General features: G+C 37.2%; 1 protein-coding gene across 1 annotated transcript; it reads left to right on the plus strand.

Moving 5' to 3' along the window:
* Positions 1 to 6: 6 nt before the first annotated feature.
* Positions 7 to 9,441, plus strand: LOC121366955. Its single transcript, XM_041491179.1, has 3 exons — positions 7 to 103; positions 4,046 to 4,414; positions 8,805 to 9,441. Exons 2-3 carry the CDS (start codon positions 4,108 to 4,110, stop codon positions 9,179 to 9,181), a joined length of 684 nt encoding a protein of 227 aa, XP_041347113.1. The 5' UTR covers positions 7 to 103; positions 4,046 to 4,107; the 3' UTR covers positions 9,182 to 9,441.
* The last annotated feature ends 1,067 nt before the right edge of the window (positions 9,442 to 10,508 follow it).

A 10,508-nucleotide genomic window follows, 5' to 3' on the forward strand; every position in this document is an offset into this window, starting at 1 on the left:
TTGCAGATAGCCCTGGTAAAAGAAGATGATGCCACTAACTGGTCTTGTAAAATAGACTATTCAGATATTGCGATACCCCCCAGTAAGAGACTCAGAATACCCGGTAAGTAGTTCCAGCACTTATGCATGACATCAGATGCGGTGTTTGTGTGTGTGTGGTGGTGGTGGGGGGGGGGGGGGGCACTTGTTTAGTTTTATAGCATGAGTATAATGTGAACAAGAATATAATAACATGCGACTGCGTAAGTCCCTTTTCAGTAATGTTCTGGTTATATACGCATTTCCTGACGGGTTTATTCCTGAGATGTGTGTATTAGTGATAATCTGGTAATTTATATTTTTAGCAGGGAGCATGTGCATTATCCATGTAAGGGTGTCTAACGTCAACCATAGGACTGTTGTATTAGAGCTGGAATCTTTGACTACCGTTTGGTAGGCAGAGATTGCGCAATATTGATATAGATTGGTCTCTGCCTGTTAGAGAGCGCGAAAACTGTCCAAATGGCCGTGTAGCTGTCTTACCGTCACAGAACTCAGGCTAGTGTATATGCCTGGAGTCAACTGCCGTCACTGTATATTTGTAATAAATAAACATTTTACGAAGGCAACGCCCTGACAAAATATATGGTACACAGTATAACTGAACCACACTCTTTTTCAGCCTCACAATTCTAGAACTAAACGTAGACAATTTACAGCATTCTACAGATCCATCCTCTAGCATAGGTACTTGAAGACAGGATAATAAACCATTTCCCAATGACACTAGTACATGATACGGTGGTTACTGCATTGAATTAACCACTGTGATTGAAAGCCCAATGTCCGATAAACATTCAGTACTATTTTTGCACCCTATCCTCCTCGTTTTGGTTCGCGTTTTATTCCCGGCCAGGAGGAAGTGAGGATTTTGCCCCGCCGATAATGCAAATTTTAAAACACGAAACTACATGAGAAAAATGTAAAAATAAGTACAAAATTAATTTTACAGTTTAAGTTGCATCATGTAGTTTCGTGTTTTAAAATATATCAACTTGATGTGTGTTCATGTAACTTGATGTGCGTTCATAGAACTTGATGTGCGCTCATGTAACTTGATGTGTGTTCGTGTAACTTGACGTGTGTTCATGTAACATGAGGTGCATTCATACAGCTTGATGCATGCTCATGTGTCTTGATGCGTGCTCATGTAACTTGATATGTGTTCATGTAACTTGATGCTTGTCCATGTAACTTTATGTGTCCATGTAAATTGATGTGTGTTCATGTAACTTGATGTATTCATCTCACTTGATGCGTGTTCATGTAACCTGACGTGTGCCCATGTAACTTGATGTGCGTTCATACAGCTTGATGTGTGTCCATGCAACTTAATGTGTGCTCATGTAACTTGATATGTGTCCTTGCAACTTGCTGTGCGTTTATGCAGCTTGATGCATGCTCATGTAACTTGATGCGTGCTCATGTTAACTTGACGTGTGTCCATGTACCTTGACGTGTGTTCATGTAACGTGATGTGTGTTCATGTAACTTGATGTGTGTCCATGTAAATTAATGTGTGTTCATGTAACTTTATGTGTGTTGATGTAACTTGACGTGTGTTCATGTAACTTAATGCGTGGTCATGTAACTTGATGCGCGCTCATGTAATTTGACGTGTTGATGCATATGTAACATGGTGTGTGCTAATGTAACTTGATGCGTGCTCATGTAACTTGATGTCTGCTCATGTAACTTGATATGTATTCATATAACTTGATTGGTGATCATGTAATTTGATGTGTGCTAGTGTATGCTCATGTAACTTAATGCGTGCTCATGTAACTTGACGTGTCTCCATGTAACTTGATGTGTGTCCATATAACTTGACGTGTGTTGATGTAACTTGATGTGTGCTCATGTAACTTGATGCGTGCTCATGCAACTTGATGTGTGTCCATGTAAATTGATGCGTGCTCATGTAACTTGATGTGTCTCCATATAACTTGACGTGTGTTTCTGTAACTTGATGTGTGTCCATGTAACTTAATGCGTGCCCATTTAACTTGATGTGTGTCCATATATCTTGATGTACGTTCATACAGCTTGATGTGTGCTCATGTAACTTGATGTGTGTCCATGTAACTTGATGTGCGTTCATACAGCTTGACGTGTCTCCATGTAACTTGATGTGTGTCCATATAACTTGACGTGTGTTCATGTAATTTGATGTGTGCTCATGTAACTTGATGCGTGCTCATGCAACTTGATGTGTGTCCATGTAAATTGATGCGTGATCATGTAACTTGATGTGTCTCCATATAACTTGACGTGTGTTTCTGTAACTTGATGTGTGTCCATGTAACTTGATGCGTGCCCATTTAACTTGATGTGTGTTCATGTAACTTGATGCATGCTCATGTAACTTGATGTGTGTCCATATATCTTGATGTACGTTCATACAGCTTGATGTGTGCTCATGTAACTTGATGTGTGTCCATGTAACTTGATGTGCGTTCATACAGCTTGACGTGTCTCCATGTAACTTGATGTGTGTCCATATAACTTGACGTGTGTTCATGTAATTTGATGTGTGCTCATGTAACTTGATGCGTGCTCATGCAACTTGATGTGTGTCCATGTAAATTGATGCGTGATCATGTAACTTGATGTGTCTCCATATAACTTGACGTGTGTTTCTGTAACTTGATGTGTGTCCATGTAACTTGATGCGTGCCCATTTAACTTGATGTGTGTTCATGTAACTTGATGCATGCTCATGTAACTTGATGTGTGTCCATATATCTTGATGTACGTTCATACAGCTTGATGTGTGCTCATGTAACTTGATGTGTGTCCATGTAACTTGATGTGCGTTCATACAGCTTGACGTGTCTCCATGTAACTTGATGTGTGTCCATATAACTTGACGTGTGTTCATGTAACTTGATGTGTGCTCATGTAACTTGATGCGTGCTCATGCAACTTGATGTGTGTCCATGTAAATTGATGCGTGCTCATGTAACTTGATGTGTCTCCATATAACTTGACGTGTGTTTCTGTAACTTGATGTGTGTCCATGTAACTTAATGCTTGCCCATTTAACTTGATGTGTGTTCATGTAACTTGATGCATGCTCATGTAACTTGATGTGTGTCCATATATCTTGATGTACGTTCATACAGCTTGATGTGTACTCATGTAACTTGATGTGTGTCCATGTAACTTGATGTGCGTTCATACAGCTTGATGTATTTCCATGTAACTTGATGTGTGCTCATGTAACTTGATGCGCGCTCATGTAACTTGATGTGTGCCCATGTAACTTCATGTATGTTCATGTAACTTGACGTGTGCTCATGTAACTTGATGTGTGCTCGTGTAACTTGATGTGTGTTTATGCAACTTGACGTGTGCTCATATGACTTGATGTATGTTCATGTAACTTGATGTGCGTCCATGTAACTTAATGTGCGTTCATACAATTTGATGTGTGTTCATGTAACTTCATGTGGATCATGTAACTTGATGTGTGTTCATGTAACTTGATGTGCGTTCATACAGCTTGATGTGTGTTCATGTAACTTGATGTGGATCATGTAACTTGATGTGTGTTCATGTAACTTGATGTGCGTTCATACAACTTCATGTGTGCTCATGTAACTTGACGTGTGTTCATGTAACTTAATGTGTGGTCATGTAACTTGATGTGTGCTCGTGTAACTTGGTGTGTGTTTATGTAACTTGATGTGTGCTCATGTAACTTTATGTATGTTCATGTAACATGATGTGCGGTCATGAAACTTGATGTGCGTTCATACAACTTGATGTGTGCTCATGTAACTTGATGTGTGTTCATGTAACTTGATGTGTGTGCATGCAACTTGATATGTGCTCATGTAACTTGATGTGCGTTCATACAACTTCATGTGTGCTTATGCAACTTGATGCATATTCATATAACTTGATGCGTGCTCATGCAACTTGATATCTGCTTACGTAACTTGAATGTACATGTGTATTTCCACCTACAATAACATTAAACTGTGTGTTTGTCTTTCTCTAGATCTATCGGTCGACATTATCGTGGCATTCACCGACATATTTCTGGGTCTGGGCTTTCATATAATGTGTGCGATTACCGACGCCGATGGTTTTGGTATTATAGCGAGTAAAGTGAAGTTCATTAAAGTAGTCAGCATCGGCGCTGAAGAGCCCGTCTTTATGCTGCAGAACGGCTCGAAATGTTCAGAACATAATAAAATTCCAGGCTATACAGCCAAATGCGGGAAAGGGACGCACGACGTCAACACGGATGATAAGATCTACATCTTGCGGATAGCCCAGGTAAAGGAAGATGATGCCACTGACTGGTCTTGTAAAATAGACTATCCACATATTGCGAAATCCCGCAGTAAGAGATTCAGAATAGCCGGTAAGTAGTTCCAGCACGTATACATGACATCATATGCGGTGTTTGTGTGTGTGTGGGGCGCTTGTTGTTTAGTTTTATAGCATGAGTATAATGTGAACAAGAATGTAATAACATGCGACTGCGTAAGTCCCCTTTCAGTAATGTTCTGGTTATATACGCATTTGCTGACGGGTTTATTCCTGAGATGTGTGTATTAGTGATAATCTGTTAATTGTTATTTTTAGCAGGGAGCATGTGCATTATCCATGTACGGGTGTCTAACGTCAACCATAGGATTGTTGTAATAGAGCTGGAATCTTTGACTACCGTTTGATAGGCAGAGATTATGCAATATTGATATAGATTGGTCTCTGCCTGTTAGATAGCGCGATAACTGTCCAAATGTCCGTGTATCTGTCTTACCGTCACAGAACTCAGGCTAGTGTATATGCCTGGAGTCTGCTGCCGTGACTGTTTATGTGAATTACGTACGCAGTGTGTTTCTCATCAAATAAACAGTGCATAACATGAATACACCACTAATTTTTGTATATCTATAATAAAAAAACATTTTACGAAGGCAACGCCCTGACAAAATATATGGTACACAGTATAACTGAACCACACTCTTTTTCAGCCACACAATTCTGGAACTAAACATAGACAGTTTACGACATTCTACATATCCATCCTCTAGCATAGGTACTTGAAGACAGGATAATAAACCGTTTCCCAATGACACTAGTACATGATACGGTGGTTACTGCATTGAATTAACCACTGTGATTGAAAGCCCAGTGTCCGATAAACATTCAGTACTATTTTTGTTTTGTTTCAGTTTTGTTTTAACAGCATCCTATCCTACTCGTTTTGGTTCGCGTTTTACCCCGCCTATAATGCAAATTTTAAAACACGAAACTAGATGAGAAACATGTAAAAATAAGTACAAAATTAATTTTACAGTTTAAGTTGCATCATATGCTTCTTGAAAAATACCTTATGGCGTTGATATAATCAGGTATTAAAAACACTTCAGCAGGACCATTAAAAGAAGAATGTTTGCAACTCCGACCATCTCGGACGGAAGTGAAGTTTAACCTTTCGGGTCAGCCATTCAAAAATTAAATATATAACGCCGGAAAATGTTCGTACAAAATACCAAAAAAATAAAGAGAAGAAGCCAAAAGTACCGAACAGGTGTAGCGACATTAGTACTGGAATAAAAAAAATAATAATAATTTAAAAATATATATATTGACAGTAACTTTGAAATTACAATTAAATCAAAGTAATGCAAAATAATTTTCTACCATGGTATTAATTAATAACGGATCTAATGTTGAATAGAAAGATTCAGTGGACAGACTAAAGTTAGCAGGTTGAGGATATAGTTTTAAATATTTTATTTTGAAAAAAATAAAAAAAATCAGTTTACTGGTGTCTATAACTGTTGTACCCACGAAAAAAGGAAATCATGGGTCTGTTTTGCTCTAGCTACATATCTCACGCAGGCGCGAGTGCACAAACGTTTCGGGGTCGAACCTTCCTTCAAGCATTTGTTTTTCTAGGTGAGCATGACTTGACCCCACCCCTATAAAGTTTTATTTATGTGTAAGGTGTATATATATTTTTAACAACACCACTATAGCACATTGATTTGTTAATCATCGGCTGTTGGATATCAAACTTTTAATTTTGGCATGAGTCTTAGAGAGGAAACCCGCTAGATTTTTCCATTATTAAGCAAGGGATCTTTTATATGCACCAACTCATAGTCATATATCACTGTCATTTGTATACTAGCCGTGGTGCAATGGCTGGAACGAGAAATAGCCCATTGGGTCCAAGAATTCATTTGCCCCCAACACACATACACAAAATCCTTGTTACATACAGCCCTGCAAAATAATTTATATTCCTGCCCCAGGAAATTCTTTGTTTCACACTGTAATTTACTGCAAGTTATTCGTTTCTGAGCAGATTGTTTTCTAAATTGCACACCAAAAATGGCCAGAGCGAGATCGATGCTAGACCGACCGCTTTGCCACATGGCTATGTCCCACCCCTTCGTGGGACAATGCAACTTATGGTATTAAACTAATGCATTAAACAAGGTTTTCATTCAGGGGCCATCCATAAAGTACGTACCCACAAAATCTGAGGTTTTTTCACACACATACCCACACATTTAAAACATTTATTAATATTAATATAAAAATATAAACAAGTACACGTCATACAATTGTTTTTAGCACTGGTTTACGATATGTAGCTACTTATTTCAGGTATCTATTTTCTATATCGGTCAAAATCGTGCTAAGTAAAATTAATCTTTGCCTTAAGATTTACTACAATATATATATATATATATATATATATATATATTATTCAGAGGCCCCCTGCTCCGCTGTGCCTGAAAATAACTGCATTTTTCCCGCAATGTGTTCGTAATGGTTCACTGAGTCTTGATTTGTGAACAAAACACGACGCAATCAAAACATAACGCTTGAAGCCTATATCAGTATATGCACCTTTTGTCAAAAGAAGAGGGACGTAAAATGGGACGGTTTTCGATGGGGTTGTTTTGAATAAATGCTAATAATACTAATAAATGTTAATAATACTAATGGAAATGTTATTGATAATTTTCGTAATGACACACACACACTCTCGCAAATAAATAAATAAAAAAGTAAACTACAAATTAAAGAAACAATATTATTATATTTTTGGCTAAAATTAATTAACGCAGAGTACTGAAAATCAATTAACGCTTTTTGTTTGTTTGTTTTGTTTAGTCTTTTTTATTAATTAATAACTATTTATTATTATTATTTTTATATTTTTTTCATCTTATTATTTTTATGGTTTTTCAAAGACGATTACTTTTGTCAACAAAAGTTACATCTAATGTATTTTTGTTTAACTTAGGGTACGGCAAAACATTTTGATGTTGTAACCTCTAATTACAAAACTACAGAAGCAACTGAATTTCATAGTTGCCATTCATTTAGAACATTACTTAATTCCGTGAAATGAAGATGATTTTCTCATGGCATTTCATTTTGTTCTGTAAGCCTAATAAACAAAGAAAATATATCGAAAAAAGCTCAGGCAGTCACGGAAACACCAATGATGAGTCTGATGGGTACGTCTAAAACACTGATGTGTGTCGTTATGTGTTTCTGTTCACGTTACCAATATAAAGTACCAGTGTATCAGCTGATTGTTCTTTAGTGACTATGGTAGTTGACAGCGTTTAAATGCATGGTTTCAAATTAAATTGCTAATAAAATCAATGGTAATGTTAGTCACAAGACATGTATATATATATATATATATATATATATATATATATATATATATATATATATATATATATATATATATATATATACATACATACAAAGTACCTTTCGCAAAAATGTATAACGTTAATTTAGCATACACCCTCAAGCTCCCCACGGTTCCAAAATATTTGATCTTGTATAATATATGTTCCATCCTCAACCAACTCTTGTGGAATATTTTTTATTTTTATTATTTTTTTTTTTTAAACGCCACAAACATTTAACACAGAGACAAAGACATTTTTGTTGTTGTATTTTTGGACATTACAAACATGTATGACGATGAGATGAATGGTGAAGCCGCAGTATTTCCATTTCGGTATGGGACTACTTGACAGGTCCGTGCTCCACACTTGCTGTCATTTGAGCTATCTTGGTATCACCTGAGTCCAGGATACACGGAACCTGCTGTGCATGCCGGGTAATCATCCCCTATATGGGGTCATACACTAGAGAGACACACCCATATTCGCACCCGTGAAGTAGATGAAACTCGGTGTATGTGGCCTTACACCTACCCATTGAGCCTAGCGTTGCACTCACTCTGGGTTGGAGCCGGTACTGGCATGAAAAATCACCCATTGCCTCAGGTGCGATACAAACCCAGCAACTACCAGCCAGAAGTCCGATGGCATAACCACTACACCACCGAGGCCGGTCACTCTTGTGGAATATTAATAGGAAGATGTTTTTCTACGACTTCATATTCACATGATCATTCAGTAACGGAAATGATGAACTTTTGGAATAAAATACTTAACATCTCGACTTGTAAACATAATAGCAAATGCTCAAGCTTCCAGCTGACTGTTTTGTTTCTTTAAATACTGTTTTGATGTTTTTAAAGCATTTTGTTCAAAATATGTTTATGTATTCAAGATAAAGAGAAATGAGGCGAGAAAATACAGCAGTTTTGCAAACGTGGGACTATATGATCTTTAATATGGAAAAAAACTGTCTATGTTTCTGTCTGTCTGTTTATATAATTTGATGTATGTTTATGTAACATAAATGACTTTCCATCTACAATGAAAATATAATGTGTCTTTGTCTTCATTTAGCTGTCAACTTGACCATGTCAGCGAAATCCAAAGAGACTGTGATGAATATGTCATTTACTCTGACTTGTAAGCTGGAACTCCCTACTCCTGGTGTTGTTAGAGGTACAATTCAGATTTTGAGGGACACCCAAATCTTCGCTAAACTGTTGCAAGAAGGCCCGAATTGCAGAGTAATCACCGGAAATTCTAAGGAGTATAACTACAAGTGTGGGAATGGAACGAAGCAATACCAGTCACGTGTTAAAATCTACATTATGGAGTTCGTACGTCTAGCACCCCGCGATAAAGCGGACTGGCTTTGTCGTATAGAAAATGGTGACAAAAGCAACATATTTTCTATGTCGGAATTTAGTAAGTATTGTTATCATGCATTCTAGTGCATTCAGCTGATAGAAGGGATGATAGCAAGCCTACCTAGAAAAGTGCCCATTTCTTTGGTTTAGTGGTCTCGTCTTCCAAGTGTCAGACGACCATTGCTACTTGTTGTTTATTTCTCATTATACTCGTGACGTCATATATCAGATATTAAAAACTGGCTAAATTAAATTGTAAACTGATGGCGAGTGTGTTCTGTACTGTGATTGGTTAATTAATAAGCTAATGACATCTTTAGAAAGTGACGTCATTAGCAATTGGAACAGGCCAATTTGACGGTTGAATGGCCTACAATTAGCCAGATATTTTTCCAAGAAATACCAAATATATAGTTTGTTCCATAGAAAAACGATTAAGTTTACAGTGGACATAACCATATGGAGTTTTTAGAGTTGCAGGGATTATTGTCTATTTGATGCCCGCAAATGTTTAATGTTTACGGTCAGGCTCAAAAATGAAATTTGCAGAATCAAATAGACAATAACACCCGGAAGTCTAAAATCTCCATGTGGTTATCTCATAAACTAAGGAGTCTGGCAAAAAACGTTTAATTTCACCTTTCGATATATTAATTATCTTATATCATTCAAAACTAATGCGATTACAAATTACCTTCCATTAACAGTAAGTATAAAATCTGCTTCTCACATGTTGATCTATATACGAGATATTCAGCGACTTTGTCCTTCATATGACAAAAGAAATGAATTCAGCTTTCCAATAGTAAATTTTCCCTTCATGTTGAGGAATATTCCTTCTGCTCCAGATTTTGCTGTCTATATTTCGCAACTTCTGAGATACCTTAGTCCGACATACCGTTCAGAAATAATTGATTGGTCAGGGTAATAACATACAAGGACTCCTGAAAGCATTCATAAAGTTTTATGGTAGACACTCGGAGGCCTTATTTTGACCTTGTACATTCCTTCTTTTTTTCTTCTTGAAAATCCCATACATCTTGTTGGTACATTTCAACCATTGCCTTGATGGCTGTAAGTTGTCCGCATGTCGGGTGTCATGTAACGTCACAATCATTGTAATTTATGTAGACGGTTGAGAGCTCGTCTTGGGTGCTTGCATCGCAGGATCGAATCACCCCGATGGATCCATTCAACTGATTGGTTTTTTCTCGTTCCAACTTCATATGACAAAAGGAATGACTTCAGCTTTCCAATAATACATTTTCCCTTCATGTTGAGGAATATTCCTTCTGCTCCAGATTTTGCTGTTTATATTTCGCAACTTCTGAGATACCTTAGACCGACATACCAGTTTGATAGGATTGTTTGATCAGAGTTATAACCTACAAGGACTCCAGAAAGCATTCAT

Source organism: Gigantopelta aegis, unplaced genomic scaffold, assembly GCF_016097555.1.
Source record: "Gigantopelta aegis isolate Gae_Host unplaced genomic scaffold, Gae_host_genome ctg7892_pilon_pilon, whole genome shotgun sequence".
Classification (NCBI taxonomy): domain Eukaryota; kingdom Metazoa; phylum Mollusca; class Gastropoda; order Neomphalida; family Peltospiridae; genus Gigantopelta; species Gigantopelta aegis.